At 52.9% G+C, this 22,051-nt stretch overlaps 2 protein-coding genes across 5 annotated transcripts in view; both read left to right on the top strand.

Moving 5' to 3' along the window:
- The window catches only part of LOC149350234 (Krueppel-like factor 6), a 356,738-nt gene that overhangs the window by 300,155 nt on the left and 34,532 nt on the right, over positions 1-22,051 (top strand). The gene's annotated exons all lie outside the window — the stretch shown is intronic.
- LOC149350235 (uncharacterized) lies at positions 2,672-6,653 on the top strand. The gene has a single exon (XM_089576860.1). The coding sequence runs from the start codon at positions 4,086-4,088 to the stop codon at positions 5,604-5,606; it is 1,521 nt and encodes a 506-aa protein (XP_089432986.1). The 5' UTR covers positions 2,672-4,085; the 3' UTR covers positions 5,607-6,653.

The raw sequence follows: 22,051 nt of genomic DNA, 5'->3' as shown, positions 1-22,051 counted from the left end.
ACGAAGGTTCCCTTTGGTGCCTGCGCCAGCGTCATTTCTCTCTTCTTTTTTTGGTTAAATTGTTTGCTTTTACCTCCAAGAAGCGGTCTGTCGACGGATGTGCGCTTATTGTGACCACCTCGCCAAGCTCAATGAAGGAACCTCTCAGCGCCTGTGCTGGCCCACTCTTGTCAGCCGCACGCACCCTTCGCTGTGAAGCAGTGCTGATACGTCGCACCTCTCCTACAAAGGACCGCGAAGACAGTGCATGTTTTTCGTGTTCAACGAGCGCTCCGAACTGGGTTTGACATTCACCGCATTGACCTTTCTGGCGAAGCGTTTGCAGACCGCTTTGGTAAACGCTAATAAATAGAATGTGGTGCGGGCGCGCAAGCGCCCGCTTTTCTGGACTTCGGCTGTGTTTAAGGACAACATATATTACGAGTCACGGCTAGGAGGCGTGAGCCGCGGCCTGATTTAAAGGGTTCAGCCTTATCCAATCATCTATCGGAGATGATATTCGTGTCATATAAAGGAGCAGTGTAGGAAATATCAAACTTGTTTTGGAAGACTAATGATATACATATGGGCATCGAAGAGGACACGATGACCCTCCGAGTAGCTGTGTAATTTAGAGATGGGGGTAGTGGAAGCAAACTTAACCCGTCAGCAGTAGAGGCGACGAGGAGACGACTAGAGTTTTGGTTGTGTAATAGCGGGATGGATAAATTGCACTAGTCGTCTCAGAAATCAAAGTAACATTGCTTAGAATAGCTTTGAATGAAAGGGCAGAGGGGGGGGGGGGGGGGGCAGAACAGGAATCAAAGTAAGAAAAAGGTAAAAAGTAAAAGATAATCGAAGCAGCCTCTTGATTTAGTAGGCAAGGTGGCACTCGTCATCGTCGCGATTGAAAGTGATCATGCCGCACAGCGCACAATGCATTTGGCGCTGTTTTTTTCTCTTTTTGCATGCGCGAGGGGAAGATATGAGAACCAGCAGTGCTCTCACTTTCACAAGCGCTTATGGAGGCTGACAATGGGAGAGCCAGTGTGAGGCGTTTTGTTTTTTTGTTGCAAACGAATCTTTTCCGTACACAGTGTGTGCTCATCCTGCATTAGTCATCACTGCCCGTGACTTTGTGACTGATAACTGGCAAGTAATATCAGACACCCTACTGCGGCATCATATAGACTGGGCTTACCGACTCCAAACTGGCGAAGAAATAAATTGGCAAAACGGTTGTTGCAAATTCCTATCCTATACTTTTCGTTTTCTGAAGATTCTAAACTGCCTCGAGTCCAGCAGAAAGCCAGAAACGCTATCACATGGCTGGTGGCTGTTTTTAAATTATTTCACAATGAGAGGGAACTGGGCTCTGTTAAAAGGCACCTAGCCTGTAACGACACATGTTATGAGAAACATTAAATGCTGTGTATTCACAAGCTTTGTACTGCGGCGATGATTTCACCTGCTAATGCCCTTATTTCTTGGTGTATATGCCCATATGGCGTAAAAGTTACGCAGTACGCTGGTAGGGCTAACTAGATAAAGTTAGACCTTACGACTGGGTACTTCACTTGAACGAAAAGAAAAAACAATATAAGCGCAGGGGTTTGCACTCCGTGACCGTTCAGGCTGCGTGCGAAATTTTCAGGCCTTCGATTGAGCGGCGGGCGTAACTCAGGTCCGGTTTGCAGCCGCTGTAGCTACATGCGCGTTTATTAATCATCAGATTACCAAGCGGTGGTGTTCTACCACGCACTCTCCTAATAATCCACACTATTCTATAAGTTACGGTACTCTGCCAGGCTCGCTTTTTATTTTCCTTTACTTTTTATGCTCGTAGCGTGCATCTACAAGGCTGGCTAATAAAAAGGAAGGAAAGAAGCTTTGGATATCGTAAAATTACTCGAGGCCCCCTGTTGGTGTTAAAATGATGGTGGTGGTGGTAGTAACACTGCGAGCAAGTTTCCGAATTTTCACGAGATCGCCCATTTTTGAGCACGCAACGCTGGTCATCGACTTCGCATGACAGGCCCTTTGCTTTCATGCAACCTCGAAACTGCCATTACTGGTGGAAGGCCGGTTAGGGTCTTCATTGTTTTAAAGCGAAAGCATTTCTTCGCTCATGTGTAGTGTCCTCGGAAGCTGTGGACGGAAGTTGTGGGCAGAAGCTGGGGACAGGGCGTGTCCGCACGAACGGAATGAAAGTGTAATGTAAAGAAAACGGCGGCGTAGTGTGAGAATCGAACCCGTGCTTTCAGTGTGCGAGACGCGAACGCTTCCACTTCGCGACGACGTTTTTTTTTTTTTTCTCCTTTATTGCATGGAAATCAAACCCGCTGAGCTAGCAAATGTTTTACGTAAACACATACTACTGCGCTACTGTTCAACATTGGAAATTGAATGAAGCCGAGTCTAGTGAATGCACGGATCACTCAGAAACCTCCTTTCGAAGTATGTTCTGAGGCGTACAGGCGCGGACAAAAGTAAACGGAGCACGCAACTGTCTTTGAATATTTTTCACGCGTCACCTAATTGAAATTTCCAGCAGTGGTACACGCGTGCTGGTAGAGGAGGTTGGTGGGCTTTCTTGTAGACAAACAACGCTTCTTCATTACCAGTGGAGAAAGCGTGATTGCACTTCGAACGCAATAGCGTGCTCCGTTAACTTATGGCCGCGCCTGTACATGAGTAACTATGAGCATCTAAATTACAGATGTACGTTTCTCGTAAATTTCCTCCGTGCTTGGAGTCCAGTTGTAGCGCCATCATGCGGCACCCGCTTAAACCTCTCCTCGCACTATACGGCGCTGGTCCAGCAGATGGCGCGCGCGTAGGCGAGATGCCGGAGGCTGGATGGCGGACGCGCATGAAGAGGAAGAACGCGCAGTGAGAGAAATGCTTTCGCGTTACCGCACCTAAGCAGACTAAGTGCACCCCTGCCATTTTTGATGGCTCAACTCGAGCAATGAACCTCCATCGATGGAGGTTCATCCTTCGCTCCGGCGCAGCTGCGGCGCGCTACCACGTGACCGCGTGACGTCACGCTAGTCAAGAAGTATAAGAAGAAGAAGAAATGGAGGCTCATCCTTCGCTGCCGAGTGAGGGCGCTCGCTAGACTGGGATTAAACGGGGGTGCGGCTGTGCTTACAAAAGCTTACAAAAGAGACCAGCAGAACCAAGCGTAGCCAGGTGTTATTGCTTTCGCTATCTGTCAGGCTTAACCAAGCTAAGCATTGAGCCAATTTTTTCTTTGTGTGCCCTGTTGCCAGCCTGTATGTGGAAGCAAAGATCCTCCACTGGAAGAAAGGAGAAGAGCACTCCCATGTGCATACGCACTTAAAGTGAGGTCTCGAACTAATCAGCTTTGCTATCCAACAGCCCCAACTTGTTATTCGCGCATAATATTTACCAATAAACCCCAAGCAACGAGGTCACTTCTTTTGCGGTTTGAAGAGATGCCTTGTATATTGGCCACATTATCTGATACAGCTGACTTACTGCCCCCATGGTGCAGGTTTCCCGCAGTGCGCGATCGTACCCTTGGACAGTTACATGATAGCTGTCCTGAGTTTTTCATGGGTATGGCTTGAGGACTGTATTTTGCGTTGCAGGCGCACTAATGAAGGGGACGTCGGAAAAAAGCCTTGCTCAGGAAACTTGGAAACTCATTAAAAATAAGATTTGTTGGTGCAAATGTTCTTTTTAGCAGCAAATGGCTCATTCAAAAAATATTAGTGCATGGATAATGAAGTGTTATTAATAATGTAAGCGCAGAGCCGCACTGAGGGTCCGACGAAGAAAAGAGCAAAAGAGGCTCGCTCCATTCTCGCTCGGCGCAGAGCTCGCGCATTCCAGAATCACGTTCAGCTCGAATGGTCCAGCGAAAATTACGTCGCCCCTAAGCCTTGCTTCCTTGCTACTTCTACGGTTGCTGACTGTTACACCCAAGTCGGAGGTCCCCGTAGTCCTCGAGGAAAGTAGCACCGACGTTTCACAAAGGCTTGGAGTTCTTACGCTTGGAGCTCGGCGCGACGCTTGAGCCAAAGGTTGCAACCTCAGCCTCTGGTCTCCTGGAAGCTGCTGGTGGGCCACCTGCTCCGATGGAGAAGCATCGCTCCCGCAGGTTCAAACAGCGACAGCCGTGGTCGCCGTGGAGTCTCTCTGCTGCACTGTGTGCGCAGTTGCTAGAAGGCGAGAGGCTGGACCTCCTGGCCGAGACGCCGGCTCACCAGAGACTGGCACCAGGTACTCCCTTCTATAGCGCAGCGGAGTACATTGTGCAGCTTGTCCGTTTTCTGGAACACCGCTACGACCCGACGCCAAGCAGCCGCTTGTTGGTCAATCACCATCGAAGTGAAGCTCCCCTGCCTGATGACGAAGATGAGCGTGCTGATCAGCTTGAACACCTCATGGGGCTTGGAGTCAATGCCGGGCAGAGCGTCATCATGATCCGCACCGAGCGCATGGTGTCTCCCACTGCATATGGCCCGTACCGTCATCATGGTGAGGGTGGCGACATTGTGTTGCAAGCCGTGGACCACGCTGCTGCCCGATGCCCTCGTCCGGCGACGTATTCTGCGTCTACCACCTCGGTGCAGCTGCGGTACTTGAGCCACCTGGTGTGGGCGTCAGAAGTCAACACCAGGCACAAGACCATTGTCGTCCGCACCCAGTGTGTGGTGGGTCTCTTCGTACGCCGGCCGCATCGTTACCATCGTGAAGGTGACCACCTCGTGCTGCTGGTTGTGGAGCGTGCTGCTGGTCGACTTCCCCGTCTGGCCGCTGCGATTAACACCCCGATGCACCTGAGGCGCTTTCGCCATCTTACCTCAGTTTCAACCGGTGAGCGTAGGCAGTTGGTCCGGGTTGGAGTCGACGCCAGGCAGAAGATCTTGGTCGTCCACACCCTACGCGTGGTGGGTCTCTTCGTACTCCGGCCGCATCGTTACCATGGTGAAGGTGACCACCTCGTGCTCCTGGTTGTGGAGCGTGCTCCTGGTCGACTTCCCCGTATGACCTCTGCGATTAACACCCCGATACACCTGAGGCGCTTTCGCCATCTTGCCTCAGTGTCAACCGGCGATCGTGAGCAGTTGGTCCGGGTTGGAGTCGACGCCGGGCACAAGATCTCGGTCGTCCACAGCCTGCGCGTGGTGGGTCTCTTCGTACGCCGGCCGCATCGTTACCATGGTGAAGGTGACCACCTCGTGCTCCTGGTTGTGGAGCGTGCTCCTGGTCGACTTCCCCGTATGGCCTCTGCGATTAACACCCCGATACACCTGAGGCGCTTTCGCCATCTTGTCTCAGTGTCAACCGGTGATCGTGAGCAGTTGGTCCGGGTTGGAGTCGACGCCGGGCACAAGATCTTGGTCGTCCACAGCCTGCGCGTGGTGGGTCTCTTTGTGCGCGGCCCGCATCGTCCGCATCGTGGAGATGACCACCTCACGCTGGTGGCTTTCGGCCGCGCTGCTGCTCGTCTCCCTCTCCAGACCGCTGACGCCGCAGCGAATCCCCCGGTGCACCGGCTTCCTTTCGACCATCTGGCTTCGGTGCTGCTCAAGGCGCACAGCAAGACCTCGTGCGCCTTGTCGCGCATTGTGAGCGCGCCGGGGTCACCGTAGTGGACGTGGCAGGCCAGGAGGCGGAGTGTCCATAGGCGGCATATATATGCTTGCTCGCTTGAGGGTCAAGCACTCGTCCGTGCCACGGCGAGTGCTTGCCTCATCTTCGTTGTGGTTGCAAGGCGGCCACCACCCACGCCACAATGGACATGTGGAGTGGTCGCATCTTAATGACTTATTTGAACGAGATGGCAGCAGTTACCCCTGATATTACTCTATGGACTTGTGCCGGTGGCTGGACTGCTCCCGCCGGGGTTATTGTGATCCCCCCGAATGGAGCACCGGTGCAGAATAGGGGAGAAACTGACCTTTTGTCGGCCCCGTCGAAGAGAATGACGAAGGTTCCCTTTGGTTCCTATGCCAGGGTCATTTTCTCTTTTTGTGTGTGTGTGAAATTTTTTCTTTTACCTGCAAGCAGCGGTCTGTCGACGGATGTGCGCTTATTGTGACCACCTCGCTTAATGAAACAACCTCTCGGCGCCTGTGCTGGCCCATTCTCGTCAGCCGCACGCACCCTCCGCAGCGAGCAGTGCTGCTACGTCGCACTTCTCCTTCAAAGGACCGCGAAGACAGTGCACGTGTTCTTTGGGTTGTCCAACGAGCCCTTCGAACTGGGTTTGACATTCGCCGCAGAGCGCTTTCTGGCGAAGTGCACTGGCAGACCGCTTTGGTAAAAGCTAATAAATAGAATTTGATGCGGGCGCGCCAACGCCCGCCGCCCTGAAGTTCGGCTGTGTTTAATCAGGAAATATATTACCAGTCGCGGCTAGGCGGCGTGAGACGTTAAGATATTTAAATTGTTCGGCCTTGTCCATGCATCTATCGGATTTGATATTAGTATAACATACGGGAGCAATGTTTTGGGATACTTATGCTATACATCCAGGCATCAGAGAGCACTCGATGAGCTTCCGAGTAGCTTTGAAATTTTTGGATAGGAGTAGTGAAAGCAAAATTAATCCATCAGCAGTAGAGACGACCAAAAGAAGACTATAGAATTTTGCCGGCGTAAAAGTGGGATGGACAAATCTCACTAGTCGTCACAGGAATCGAAATATATTGCTTAGAATAGCTTTGAATGAAATGAGAGGGGGAAGGGGGGGGGGGGGTGCGTAATGGGAAGAAAAGTAATAAAAATGTAAAAAGTAAACTAAGCAGCCTCTTGAATTTACTAGGCAAGGCGGCACTCGTCGCCGCCCCGGTTCCCACTCGTAGCACGATGCATTTGACACAGGAGTCCAAGTTCGAAAGTCTCTTGGAGTTCTCTGGACTTTTTCGCTTCAATATACCTTGACCGCTGTTACGCCTCGACCTAGAAAGCGCCGTAAAAAATCCCTTATACTGCTTTCGCTGTAATATAACTTAGGAAACAAGCTCACCGACAGTCCAAAACAGAGTAGATGCTCCGCTCTGCAACAAATTAGAACAGCGTGCTCTCCGAACCGTTCTACGCATTGGCTTGCTTGGTATCCGAGCAGTTTGTGGCTTCCTATTTTTTTTTTTATAGTCAACGTCAAATCGCAGAGAACCGTCAAATACATCTCCCAAAGTGCACTACCCATCCTTTTCTTCTACCCTTCGTACTCGAAGACTCAGCCCTGCGCCCCCTTTCCATTTTTTTTTTTTTTGTAACGGAACTTCTTGTATACCTTTTACTTTTACAGCTCCCGTGCGTGTGCGCGCGTGTCTATAAAGCCTGTGTGCGTCAGAGCGCGGGCTGGGTCTCGTCAGGGTTTTTTTTTGTTTCTGCGGACGGGCTCCCGCTGTGTCTTGCGGGCTTGTGATGAACAGCACCAGGGAAAAGCGGGAAGAGAGAGGGGGCAGCCGTGAGAAGGCGGCGCAGCAGGCGAGGAAACTTGAAATGTCGTTCGTGTCGGGCTGTCTCTCTCCCCGGCCTTCTCCTCCTTTTTCGGGCTGATGTGTTTCACATTCGGGGACGTCCGTCTTTCCGGACGTCTTTCGCTCCACCCGCTTTCTGTCGAGAGGTGCAGTTGTTTCTCTCACTTTCTCTTTCGCGCCTTGTCGGCCTTCTTTCTTTTTTATTTTTCGCGCCTTCCGGAGAGGGCGGGTGCGCGCGAAAGCAAATAGCGTATACGTACTTGTGGACGCCTGCTCTTTGGGAAATTAATGGCGCTCGGGTAAGTTCCGGCGAGGGGGAGGCTGCTGCGGCGCGCGCGCAACCAGGCTGGAAATAAGAAGGGATCGCGAACGGGGGTGGTAGAAAAGAGAAGTAAACGGAGGAGAGGCAACCGATTCGAACTCGTTGGGGGGAATGCGCCGACCGAAAGCGCCAGAAAAGAAGAAAAAAAATAGGCGGCCAGCATGAAGGGAATGAACAGCCGAGTGGAACGCAAGCTCCGGGAAGGAATGACGCCCGCGTCCTGATAGATGGCGCTGGCAGGCTCCCCGCTATTTTCCGTAGGAAATGCACACACGGAGGGGGGGCAGCCTCCCTCCTTCGCTCTCCTCTCGAGGCTCATGGTCCACCGCGCGCCTTTCCGCCGGCACGTTCCGCGTCCTATAAGTCGCTGTGCCGGCCGCCGGGATGGAGTTATGACGCGCATTCCGGCTGCGCCTGAGCCTCACCGACACCCGCTCGCCTTCAGCGTTGTTCGTGGCCACGGGAGCGACCGCAGGCCGCGTGAGAGAGCGGTCGCGGTGGTTAACGCCGCGGGCTTTTCGTGAAATTCTTTGGTTCGCGACCCGGGGCCGTCGCTCGGGTGCGAGTAGGCAACCATTCACATCTGTCGTGCGAACGTACGTGAGATCGAATGCGGGAAGAAAAATTTTCCGGCAATCTTTCTTCTCTGTCCTTTTTTCATGTCATGACGATATCACAACGTCTGCTATATATATATATACGAGAGGAGCCAGCAGCCACACAAACCAAGGCTCCTCTCATGTATAACGAAAACCTCATTTCCCTTTTCCACACACACACACACACACACGCACGCACACACACACACACACATACCACACCACACACACCACACCTAATATGCGTGCCCTCATCACTCATCAGAGACCGCTCCCCAGTCGGAACAGCAGTAAACCTGTTGTTTTTCAGCGTGTGTCAGTCTATTTTTCATGCATATACGGTTTGGTTCGTAGTTCCTTCCTCCGAATATATATATATATAGTGATCCACCTTGAAAAAGTTGTCTCCAGGGCTGTTGACGGGACGTCAGGTGTGGCGAGGTTTGCTCGAGTTGGTCTCGGCCCCGGGTCGTCCTGCCTCTCAGACGCGCCGGCGCTTGGGGACCGGGGGATGAAACCGCTCATTTGACAAGGGAAAGGTAAACAGGCCGTGGCTGCTGCCCCCTACAAAGTGGCACGTTCCGAGGCACAGTTAATAAGCGAGGCTCGTTGACATGCAAATGAGACCTCAGAACGCTCACGGGGCCAGCTTTGCCCTCCGCACGCCAAGCCGCCACTATCATGGAACGTCTAGAGGAGAAAGGAGAACGGGTTTCTTGTCACGTGACTGGGCGGTCGACAGGAGGGGAAAGCGGCACTTGGGCTTTAAGAGCTCGGCGTTATGCAAATAGGGGCTTAAATTTGGGAAGTCCGGAGTGGAGCCCGCCGCCAGCGCAGGGCTCAGCGGGCATTACGCGGGCCTGCGGCGCGGCATCTTCTCGGTGTGTTCCGAGCGAGGAATACACTTCCGGCTGGCTGAACACTTCCTTCCATCGGGTTTCTGGAGCGCGCGCCAGGGACATGCGGATGCCGCGAGGAAGCTGCGGCTCTGGCGGCCCAGTTTACCTTTCGCAGGGCGAATTAATCCCGCAGGCTGGCGGGCTTTAAAGCGGCAAGAGAGCGCGCTTCGCTTTCATTTCCGGCCGCGTGGGCGGTCGCCGCTGCCCCGACGCGCCTTATTGTTTGAGCGGGATCAGCGCGGTGCCTTTCATCTCGACCTCCGCGCCGTGGTGTGTGTACGCGCTGACATGTCCGCGATATGGCGCTGGCGCACAATAACCTTTTGGAGCGTGGAACCGAGTCTCTCCCTACGCGATTTCGCGACGCGCGTTTCTGTAACCTCTTAACTCGATAGTACGTGCGTAGATTGTGCGATGGTCCGAGACGGCCATGCGTCGTGCTGTCCACCGTCGAACACGTTTCTCCGTTTTTCGTGTTAGTGTGGAGGCCGGCTGCAGGGGGCAGGCTGCAAAGACAAGCACCTGTATGCCGACCCTTGTTTCGGATTGAAATGCCCCGGCGCATACCGCGCTGCTTTTCCTCGCGCACACGTCTATAGTGCGCTCATTAAGTAAACACTTATTGAAGAAGCTTGTTTGGACGGACTTAATTTTGTTCCGAGTGAGCAATGAAAGCCCGAATTTATTTCATTAACAATACACGAGCTATCTTTTGGCTGTGGAGGGCGATAACATTTGCATTTTGATGCCTTGAGAGAATGCGTATTGTTTTGTTTTGTTTTTTGCTTTACAAGTGTATCCTGTTTATACAAACATGGCCATTGCTATGCACTAAACAAATAAAAAAAGTGTAAACTCGTGTGCCGCTGTCGACGCTATATCCACTTCGCCGTTGACTGTAAACTCTGGGCGCATTTTAGATAGGCCCCGTTTTCCCGCCGTTGTGTGGAGATAAAATTCGCTCTTCTAACCGCTACTCTTCGTTTTGTGCCGACGTTTGCGTCGAGATATTTTGCGCGGCGACTGCTTCCGAGCCTAATTGCTTTTACGTGCGCCTGCCTTCCCGCCATGCATGGGCCTAAATTTCAGGCGAAACCGCAGGCCTTGTGGCAGGCAGGCAGCAGCAGCAGCAGCCCAGGCAGGGTTGTCATGGTAACTGGAGATGGCAGCGCGGTGTTGCCCCTCGTGCTGCCGGCAGGACATCCGGTCCAGCGCCACGCGTGGCCACCCCGCGATCGGAAACCCCAGCTTTGGGCCGCTTCCGCCCTCTTCGCTCACCTCCATTCCCCGCTCGCTTTGTTTTGCCTCTCTTCCTGCGCCGGAGGAAGAGGCAGCCCTAAATGGTCGCCTGTGCGCGCGCCATCACGTGACCTTTGCAGCGCCTCCACTGCCTGGAGAGCTGGCGCCGTTTCTTTTGCGCATGCGAGCTGCTCCACTGCTTGGCTGTTTGATTCCTTCGTGAGCGGAGCTACTCGGCTCTGCTGTGAAATGCTTTGACACTTATTTGCTTCTTCAATGCCGGAGCCTGCGCGAGGACAGACCTACAAGCCACAAAGTCACGGGCAGCCCGGAGTCTATATGGGAGCTGTATGCGCCGTATAGGCTCACCATGCACCGCATCGCTTTAGCCTCTGCTGGTGTGCGGCACGGCTAGTCTGGGTTGTGAAGGAATGATCTCAAGAAATATGATGAGTGGTCTTGCTTAGTTGATTTTTCTTTCCTTGTTGCAATGCTTTAAGTTGTGAACAGGTCCATTTTAAGGCCGATAAGGTCAAGAACCTTACACCAGTTGCGCCAGATTCGTGCGCATTGGGGTTCTTGTTGCCATATAGGCTAGGAATGGATGACAAATCAGGCTCTGGTCAAGTTTAGCAAGCACCGTGGCTAGCGTCCTCTCGTCGCTGGCTTGGTTTTTAGCGCGGGTAGTTTAATAATTCATCCGGTGCATTCCATCAGTGCATCCAGTTAGTGAACATGCATCAGCTACTACTCTTTTCATAGAGACATGGTGCGCGTCAGGTAATCTCTGGAAGGTGAAAGTAAGGATTCGAAATTGTGTTTTTGTTCATAAAGAATTGTTCTCGTTTCTGTTTCAGCTCCGCGGTGACCTCGTGAGTGTCCTTCTCTTTTCGTGGACGCAGGCTCGAGCCCTCCACGCAGGCCAGCGTCGCCAAATGAAACCGCGGCTATAACGCGCCTCCCAGGCACACAGCTTGCGAAAGACGGCAAATGAAGAAGCATAGCCGTTGAGTACGCGTCGCTGTAATGCCCCTGCGCTGCGTCGCGCCGTGGATTGCCTCTCTTTTTCGTTGCTGCCCGGCGTGACAAAGAACAGCCATCCACACGAGTGGGGCCGCTGGGCTGGGGGCACTGGCGGAATACTCTGCCCGCGTTCACACCGTCGGGCCGAGTCACGAGAGCTGCCGACGCACTGGCGTCGTCGCAAGTCCTGTCGTGCTGCGGTTTCGACACGCGTCGCTCGTGACGTCATGTCGACACATCGATCCCAGAGCCACGCCTCCGGTGCCGTCTGGTCTCCGTCTGGTGTCGCTCCCGGAGCGGAGGCGGCCGAAAACTTGCGCAAAAGAGAAAAGCTGCCAGTGTAGCAACCTCGGGCTCCACTTCATTCCGTTGGGGGGCAACGCAGTTTGCGAAATGGACGGCCGAGGGAAAAGCCGGCAGCTGAAAGTCGGGAGAGGAAAAGACAAAACTGCGCTGTACGGGTACAGGGCTGATCACGGAGGTCGTATGAGCCGCGCTGGGAGCACGCCGCGACCCGCACGACATATCACGCTTGGGTTCGCCCGGGTCTCAATGCACGCGATCTGCCGCCCGTGCTCCAGCTGTCTGGGCTGAGCTCGTGACACAGTAACCACTCGCGCTGTGCAGGAAGACTTCCGACTCTTATTCCCGCACAGATTATGCCTCGGTCATATCTTCGCCGCGTCAATCGGTAGCCAATAAGCTTGAATGAATATCTTGTACGTGAGCACATTTTCTAGGTTGCAACACCTTCTAGGCTTAAAACAAATACGGATCATCTACAGGGGTTTCCCCAGGAATTGAAATTGGGCCGGGGGTTGAGTGCAGTGGAGAAGCAGAGTCACTTTTAATTTTTATTTGTGTCGTTGATGTGTCGCGTTGGACTAGCCATGGCTATGACTAATTACACTCATGGCAAGGATTGCGAACAATTATTTCACTTTACACAAGGACAAAAGTCGTATTTATACACAGGACTGCCTAAAATAAACCTGCCGAGAAACTATAGGCTACTAGCAATAAACCCTATAAAAAAAAAATCTAGCCGCTGTACACCACTCGTGTACACCCTTCGCCGCTCTGCCCAAGTCGCGCAGACGGTCTCCGCGCTACGCGTTCCACGTTGGGCCGCACTGCTGGGCGCTTGTCCCAGCGCACGGCGGCAGCAGGAACAGCCCGGCGTCCCGTCTGCGCGCCGAGTAAACAACGTCCCTCCTAATCCGCACACCGCGGGGTCGGCTGCCGCTGCTATTAGGCCGTCGCGTGCCCAGACACATGGCGTGCAGGCTAAACACGACTGGGCCTGCCGCCGTGCACGCCGCGTTTCAGCGACCGTCTCCGAGTCGTGCGGGATGCCGGCGGCGTGTGTTCCTCGTCTCTGGGCGCGCGAAGGCCGGTCCTTCGGGGAGGAGGGGGGCGTTGAAATGTGCGCGGCGCCGGTACCCGTCCGGACTCAGAGCCCCGCGGCGGGCCTAAATTTAGGGACTCCGACAGCCTGCCGGTGCTGTCTAAACAGCGCACATAACCCCGACCAGAAACATGAATGAGCCGGATTCGAGATGCGCGGCGCATCAGTCGACGACTTCTGAGCCCGAAAGCCTGCTGCTTCGCGCTGATGACGTACAGGCCTTCTTCCGGCCCAGCCTGTGCGCGCGCTCTTTGTCTGGGGGACCAACTTTTTTCCGCTCCGCTGCGGCCAGTCGATCTCGCGTCGCAGGCCCGCAGTGTAGCCCCGTGACGACGACCAGAGTACCGGCGCATTCGCGGACCAGACCAGATTGGCCTGGCATCCCGCGCAGCCCTGGGCCGTCGCAGGTTCTGGCGGCGGCTTAGCCACGGCCCGCGCGGCAGCCGGAGATCCCGGGCCGAAAGCCGCCAGCCAAGCGGTCCGAAGCTGCCCCGACCTCTCCCGGCCTGTTGAAGGACATTTGTTTCGCGTTCCGGAATGGCCTCATATTTCTCCTCCCTTGACCTTCCTTGATCTCCCGATTCCGGCGCGCACCCCACTCCATGCTTCAGAATGAATCTGCTTCAGCTCAAAGTTTTACCCTGCCAGAATAGCCCACTGTGGACCGCGGGAGCTTCTTACGCTCGCTGGCTTTTGGCGCGGCTTTCTCTCCCGTCCTTTAGCGGCGCGCATTTGTCGTGCGCTGTCTTTTTGCAGATAGCGCGTTCACGTGGAAAGATTTCTCCTCTTGTCCGAGGAATCTTCTCGCTGGCGCGGTTTCGTTGTTTTGAGGCAGGATTTTGGGGAGCTTTTTTTTTGTTTGTTTTTAGGCGCTCTTCTTTGGCCTCTATTTCACGCACTGTGCCATACCGATCTTCTCTGAAGGAATTTTAACTGAAGATACGACCGCGCTCTTTTGCCGCTCTTTGTTTCTCGCCGTCGAAACTGAAAGAAAGAAAACGAAATGGGAGTAGAAAACCGCCGTTCCAAACTGGCATTCAGAAGACGGAGGTGCCTTTCGGAACTGAAGAGGAGCTCTTGATAGCGTCCGACGCCGCGTTACCCAAGAACGCGCCGCACAACGACATGAAAAGAGGTCATTTGCAAACCTGTGTCTGCGGGTTCGCTGTTTTCGAGAGGGAAACCTCTCCTTCCCTAGTCACTCAATGCCGTCTCTTGCTTTTTTCTTTCTTTTTGCATCATCTGTCGATCGTCTCTCGATGTTAACCTATTGAGTCATGCGAGTTTGGTCTTCCTCCGCTGTTTTTTTTTTTTATCTTTTAACGTCCTGTGCCACCAGCCGCGGTCTAACCGCGCTTACTTCCACACCTGTTGGCTGTCCAGGAACATCACCTATAAAAGGAAGGTTTAGAGGCGGAGAGAAATAAAGAGTAAAAAAAAAAAAAGAGAATCCCCGTAAACTATCGTTGCCACTATAGTTTAGCGGTTCTGTCTGCGGCGCAATAATTACCACTGGGCGTCATCGTTTCCTGGAGCATTGGAATCTTTCCAGGGCCACCCTTGCCGTGTCCTCTTTTTGTTCCCGTTCATTTTAACCCCGTCATCTTGCCTCTTGTTTCCGCTTCATCGTTTGTTGGGACGAGGCATTTTCTCCGGCGGAGCGTGCCTCCCCCTTTTTCTTACTCCCCATCAACCTTGTGCTTGGCTGCCCCACTGATTAAGTTCGCCCACTTGGCGCTACTAATTCCTTCTTCACTGCGTCCCCCAACGTCCGCTGATTGTGTCTCCTGCCTCTTTTTCTCGTACGCAGCTGGGGGAAATGCAAAACAACGGCGGCTACCTTGAAGACTAATGAACACGCCTGACCAGAGAAAATGACGTCTATTGCCATTCAAATCACTGCCGGCCTGCCTGCCGGTTTGGACGTTTATGGTAGGTTATGTGGTAATGACACCGAAAAGAAGGGAGGGAAACAGTGCTTTGAGGTGGGCGTCAACCTCGCGTGCTTGACGTGACGCACGTTCGCTGCGCGCCTCGGAATAGTTTGCAGAGTGGCTCCGCATTTGTTGTTTCAGCTTTCGTCAGTTCCGGGGGTGGGTACTCGGGTAACTGGAACCGGCCGTTTCTGCGACAGATATAGTGCTATATCCCCCGTGACTGAAACGAATTGATTTGACGTCGCTGGCCATAGGAAGCTCTCGAACACGGCTCGTAGGTTGAGCGGGACGATCGATTATTCACGGACAGGAACTCTTCAGTCGTTTTTTTTAGTCTGCCAAGAAGAGAGGTAAGCATTCATTACAGCAAAAAGTTCGGCCGAAATTGCACAACTCTGAGGCTTCTGCCCTGCAATGGATGATCAGAAATAACCACAGTTTGATTATGGGCATCAGAGCGACAAGATAAAAGCAAAACGCGCGGTGCACTTACAGGCTTCGTTACCGCGTCCCCAGCTTCCTGAAAGCCTCGAAACCAGTTTTACGCGTCCCTGAGTTCACACAGCGAACACTGCCGATTGGAAGCCTGGCAAATTGAACCGAGCTCTGCGTAGGCCGGTGGGAAGATCTTCTGCGGCTTCATTTGTGGCAGGGCGAATAGAACGGAAGCAGGAACGCAGCAAGCCCCGGCGGGCTGCTTGTTACCCCTCTGTTTGTCCAGTTCATGCTTTCACGATGAGGGTTGAACGGGTAAGTTTTGTGTGGTGTTCATATAAACCTGCGCAGAACTCACCGTCGAGCCACTAAGCGGGTCGAAAAATTATTAAAAACGGTTTTCTCCTATTATCGACAAATTCTGGTCCTATTTCTGGTCTTATTTCTTGTGTGATCCAACTAGTCCATTTAAGTACCGTGGTGGTATGCTCAGAATACTGGTAAATTAGTCTTAGTCAGCTCACCTTTATAGTTTTTTTTCCTTTTCTTTATCTGACTGATTAGCTGATCATGTCTGAATGAAGTGTACCTTAATAGATTGCCCACAGTCAAGAGGGCTACAGACAGCATGTTTTGTTTGTGTTTTTCGCGTTTAAGCGCACCGAAATTGGTGAAGCATAACTGAGGGTGGGGTGAGACTTTCGAAGTCGCAGTAATAAAATATGTGTACCGGTGGTGTAATCAAAGCTACGTTAATGAAAATTGGCAGATATGCTGTACAGAAGTATTGTTACAAAAAGTTTAAAATTTGCCGCAAAAGTGTTTAGCAATTTATTAAGACATCTGTTATTGATTTCTGCGCATTTGTACCTTTTTTCCACAAATGGCTGTAAACACAGTGCTGAAAGGCAGATTTACGTTATAAAGTTGTAACTACAAATGTAAGCCTACAAGAAAGACTACATTGTTTGTAGGACTTTTATTTATTTTCCCTGGGTAAATTGACTCTTTGAAAGCAAATAAAAAAATTCTAGAGAATGCAGATTACCGTGCAGGCTTATAATTCTAATACCACGTCTGTAACATGCACGCCCCTTTTTGCACTGCTGATTTCAGCACCGTGTTTTGAGCCTGTCCTGAGAAAAGAAGTACAAATGTTTAAAAATAAATAATAAAATAAATTAAATCGTGAAAATAAATTGCCGAACGTTGAGCTTTTATTTAACTACTGCTTCAGTGCGTTATTTGTGCAAAGTTCCTTTGAACCTGGCTTTGATTGCGCCATTTGCTACAGAATTTTTTTATTGCCACTACTTCTAAAGTCTCACCCACCTTAAGCTTTTGTTCAAAACACTCTGTGCGTTTCTTTTTTGTTTTGTGAATAAGGCTTTATGCGACTGGTTCCTTTTTTTCGTGCCACCCTAGAGGCGACGTTTCACCAGAAGAGGCACAGCGCGAGCGCCCCATCATTGGAGTCGGCCGGCGTGAGCGTTTTCTGTAATTTAATCCCTCGGAGACCCGTCGTGGGATTTTCTCTCGTCACGCGCCAGCTGCCCGCTCTTTCTTTCCTCTCTTCTCCTCGCTCAGTTCTTATAAGCCAGGGTCCTTTTTTCCGACAGCCTTCTGTTTTACGCGATTAAAAGAGGACGCAGGCGTCTACGTGCTTCACAGTTCGGTCTATCAGAGACCTTTGCTTTTGCTTTCCCACTTATCCCCGGGGAATACGTCCCCATTTTTATATCGATGTGACACCACTTTGTGCGCGCGTACATTTTCTCTTCAGACAGAGAAGGCCACTGACATCTGCTATGGAAGCGTGGAGTGTCAGAACCACGCTAAAGACGGACTGCTATCTTCATTTCCCCCGGCTCCATTTGATTTGTTAAGTGAGCTTGCGAGCCTGTGTGCACTTCTGCCTTTTCTTTTATTTTCTCGCATACTTTTATCAAAGTGTTGTTGTGGTGTGTCCTGTGGTGTGGTGTGTCACATATACTTTCTGTTGAAAATTGAAATCTTATTGTTCTTGGACAAACGAAGGCGGGCTGCGTCGATATCGCGCCGCTACACTTGGTGCGTGTGTGTATATATATATATATATATATATATATATATATATATATATATATATATATATATATATACACACACACACGTACCTCGTTCGCATTAAAGGAATTAAATACATTTAAAAGAACACAAGACGGACTGGCTTTAACGTGTGCGCGAATGATAATTAACGGCAGCGACATACGGTGAGGGCGCGTGTCCCGTCATTTTGGCTTACCAAAAGCGAAGCCGGATCTATGCGGCCGCGCTTGCTGCGCCGCTCTGTGCCAATGCGTGACGTCGGCTGGAGGGAAGCGTGGATTCTAGCGACGGCAGGCCGCACGCGGGGCTTGCGGTCCGGACGCCGCGCTGGCCGGCCACGCGAGAATAGCGCGTTAGGTCGCGTGGCGGCCAGCCGGCGCGCTCGGGGGCGACAAACGGCGGGGTCCTTCGGCGACTGCGCCCGCAAATAGCGTTTTGATAGCTCACTGGCGCTGCACTGGGGCCTCAGCGCCGCACCTAAACCCTGACCCGCGTCCTCCGCAGCTGTCGCCGCGGGGGAACCGGCGTGGCTTTGAATCGATGGCTCACGCAACGCCAGCGCAGCCTCCCCTGCTCGACAGATCCCCCCTCCTTCGACCCCATGCATGCCAACGCCGCTGGCATGGGCGCGATCCATAGATGCACTTGCGATCGGCAGCTTGACCGCGTTGCCGGTGACAAGCGGAACCCCATGGGCTCACACCGACTGCGTGACCTATAGGGTGCGCATTAGCGGCAGGCTTTTAATGAGAAGAGGTGACAGTGGCCGCCCGAGCTTTCAGCCCATCAGTGCTATACGCCGGTCCGGGCTCCCTGTCGGTTTCATTTCTGTCTTTCTGCTATATTTTCGAGGAGAATATTTCAGGCATTCGAGGGGTGAGCTGGCGGTGTTGAGAGGCCTCTGGTGTGATAAACCGCGTGCGTTCTTGCGTGGTGGAGCATAGGCGAGCTTGCACTGCCCTGTTCCTTTTGCAGCCTTCTTTGGTGGAGCCCCTCCAGCTTTGATATCTGCAGTGGAGCCGTTTTTTTTTTTTTGTTGCGTGTGTGGCTACACTCTGAATCCTTTACCTGCTTGGTGTCTGTTGCGCGTGTCCTGCATGAGGTCGCAGTTATTTGATTGTCCTGCTGCCTCGATTCCTTGCGTCTGCCATCGGTTTTTTCTGTCACTGTGGTTTGCTCTCACTGTGGTTTGGCTACGGGTCCGCTACCCTGAGCAGGGCATAACCAAGTGAACAAGGGAGGGAAAGCCTCGGGGTGCTTGTAAACGTTTCGACAAGAGGAGACGAAGACAAGTCGAGTCCTCTTGTCGAAACGTTTACAAGCACCCCGAGGTTTTCCCCTCCCTTGTTCCCTTTGTGATTATCAAGAACCGTCTGACTAACCTCTCACATACCATGAGCAGGAAATGTCTGCTGTGTTGAGTATGTGGATTAAAAGCAATATTACGACTTGGTGGTAGTTTATATGGGCTTCTGAACGCCTTGTATGCAGTGTTCCGCAGACAGAGCGTTCCGGTGGCCGCTGGCGGCGGTCGCCGATGCCTCCTAGGTGCGATGTAGCTTCTCGAGACAACGGAGGTAAACCACAGTCCGTGCCAAGCCGAATGCTTGACAGCATCTTCTTGCGGAAGCAACGGACAAGAAATGAAGTGAAGGTCCCAGTGAAGAAGTTAGCTAATCAACTCGTATGTACTTCCTCTTCCCGCAGCGAATGACGGTCCAAAATATACGCTTGCGGATACTATCGGAGTGAAACTGCGCGAGCAACGCAAAATACTCGAGAACGCGAACATCGGGAGGAGGAGAAAAACTTAATTTGCGCTGTATGTGGGGTATTGGGGTTCTCGGGGGTGGGTCCTCCGTCCAGGACTCCAGTTGCCCGTGCCATCCGGCATGCCCAATCGGCCAACCGGGGGCGTTGCTCGAACGTTTTCCGAGTCTCGTGAGTAAAGTACGCTCGAGGGCAAGGAAGTGCGCTACACGGGTCGGTTGTGGTGGGGATCTGTACCTGTTATTAACTCGTGCGACCGCCGCCAGTCTGGGCGTTCGCGTGCACGCTCGGAGTATAGGGCGGAGAGCGCGTTGTGCATTGGAGCAGCAGCAGCAGCGCGCACCGCCATTCAGTCTCGCATTGCGGTGGGCGTCGCGACAGGGGCTTTCGTGCTAACCGGGCTCATGCCCCCCCACCCCTCGCACGGACCCACGACCCTGCTGACCCCCCCGCCCTGGCGCGGACCGCGGGCGCCGTCGGGGCCCTTCCGGCTTGGGGCTCACCCAATTACGGTAATCGCCACGCGGAGCAAGGCCTTTGCTTTATTAATAACTGCCAGGTCACCTGTCTCTCTACTCGCGTGTCTGGCCGCGCCCAGGCGACTGCGGCGGGCTCCCGCCAGACGCCGCGCGGGCGGTGGCGCTCATGTCTGTCTGCGCCGGCGGGCGGATTTTTGAGGCCTCTCCTCCCCTCGGCGTCACGTCAGAGCGTTGCCCCTTTTGCGAGGATGTGAAATTTGAATGGTCGCGCCTCGTCTCACTTATTCATGGATATATCCACCACCCGCGCGCGGAGTCATCAGCTCAGTGAGATTACGGTGTACAAGCGCCTCATCATTCACGCCACGCCAGCGGCGTATACAGTGTCGGCGGAGTGCATCAGGAAAGTTGAGTACGCTAAAAAGCCCCCACCCTTCCCCTCTCAGCCTCCCCTGACTTTCCCGGAACTGCTGTGCCGGTTGCTCGCATTTCAGCCTCTCGGAGAGCTCGCGTCTCCGTAAAGAGGAGCAAAGTCGCGACGCACTTGATGGTTGCTCCAGTGTGTTCCGCCGGTGTGACAGATAAGGGGCTATAGGATGATGCATCGCTGCCCTTGGAGCGGGTGTTGCTCGGGTGCAGCCCTGACCTATCCTGCGTCTCGAGAGATATGGCGGCGGCCGCTGGAGCGGTCACGCAGATGACGCCGCCGACAATAACGGACGGCGGCCGTCAATCGCCTCGCCGTGTCCCTTTGCGACACGAAGCGGACCCATTCCGGCGGCGCGGTGCTCTGAGCTTTCGCAACGCAGGACTGCCCCCTTTCTTGATATAGCGACGCGGCGCAGGCCTGAAATCGGCATCGATTTTGTGTCGCAACGCGCGGCGGCGTTACGAAGAGAGGAACAGGAGGAAGAGACTGGCGGCGCCAACTTGACCAGCATTGACAAAACCGCCGCGGAAATTATCGCGCTAATTTGGTGTCTCTCGCCCTACGTGCTCCCCGGAGTAATCGGGCTACGAATTTATTTTTTCTTCCTTTCTTCTTCTTTTTGCCTGCGGCGCATGAAAGCTAAGTGGGAATAATGGAGGCGGCCGAAAATAAGTGCGCTCCCTCTGACCTTCCGGACACCTGCTCTTGACTAAACAGCGTGTGTCGGTCCGCGCTCTTTCCCTAATTAATGACCGATTGGTCAGTGCTAATGCGGCAGCTCCGTGTTAATTATTTGTGCGACTTGCACGCGCCCAAGGGTGGTCTGCAGTGCAGGCAAAACTGCCCTCGGGCGGTTGCTACGTGACCGGCCGAACAGCCGCCGGATCTTGCGAAAACGCTTCTGTTGGCAATCGCCTTCGCTGCAATCGGTCGCAAACAAACGGCAAGAAAAGCCGGCGTGGCTGTTCCTTAATTTACGTTGCCAGTTCGTCCCACTTCTTTTTTTTTTTCTCGAGACTCGGCTCCCGAGACTTACAGTTCGGCTGTGCGTCTTCGTCAGTCTTCGTCGCGTTGTCGCACAGAAAGAGCTGTAAAACTTTTGGCAGCTCGTTAAAGCGTGTCTTTCTTGCGCTTTAGTCAATAAAGTGATGCAACTTGCTCGCTCGTGTCGAGCGCTGCTGCGTCTAGCTTCCACCCGTGCTGTGTGCGAATCGTACAATGTATACCCTCGCGTGCGCTTTGCATCTGTCTTAAAAGAAAGATGAAATCTTTCGAATCGTTCTGAAGCAATTCCTCTCTCTCTCGCAAGAAACAGCATCAGTCTGGGGGAAAAGAAAAAAAAACGCGGTATTGCGTTGTCACTGAATCCGCCGTAAACAGCATGTCTGTTCGTTTGTGGGCTTTTTAGCCGAGTTTTACATTACGCGACTCTCAGACTTTCGGGACGTGTCCTTCGATTTCAGTTCCTTGCCCGACGTCAGTTTCGCTAACGAATAGCACCCAACGTTGCTTCTGCTTCGTTTGTTGTCGTTGTTTTCCTTTTTCCACTATCGCCATCGTCGAACATTGTTGCCCCCCTTTCGGGCGCGTTTTCGAGCCTAAAATGCGCTTTGAAGCCCGCGAAGCAAATGCTTCCGCGATTTTGTGATGCTAGCGTGCATCAGTCTGTTGAGTACACCGTCGCGCTTTCGTCCCTCAGCGGCGAGTATAGCAGCAGCGGAAGAGCAGATTGAATAAAGTGCAGCGCGCTTCTGCGATCGATGCGCTACCTTTTAGTTTTCTTCGCTTGCCCGTTGTTTCTTGTGTTCCGGAAAAACGTGGAGCATCGGCGTATAGTTGCTAGAAGTAGATCAGATAGACGGAGCACTCCGATCTGATTAAACTTTGTTTTGGAGTCAGCAGTATCCGCGTAAAAAGCGCTTCGTTTAAATGCTTCGCAACTTGGTCGTCGCGAACGCAGCTATAAACAATGCTGAA

This window comes from Amblyomma mixtum, chromosome 3 (assembly GCF_055824585.1).
Source record: "Amblyomma mixtum isolate Tamu chromosome 3, ASM5582458v1, whole genome shotgun sequence".
NCBI lineage: Eukaryota > Metazoa > Arthropoda > Arachnida > Ixodida > Ixodidae > Amblyomma > Amblyomma mixtum.
Note: the sequence above shows the minus strand (reverse complement) of the source record. Positions and strands in the feature narration are given on the sequence as shown.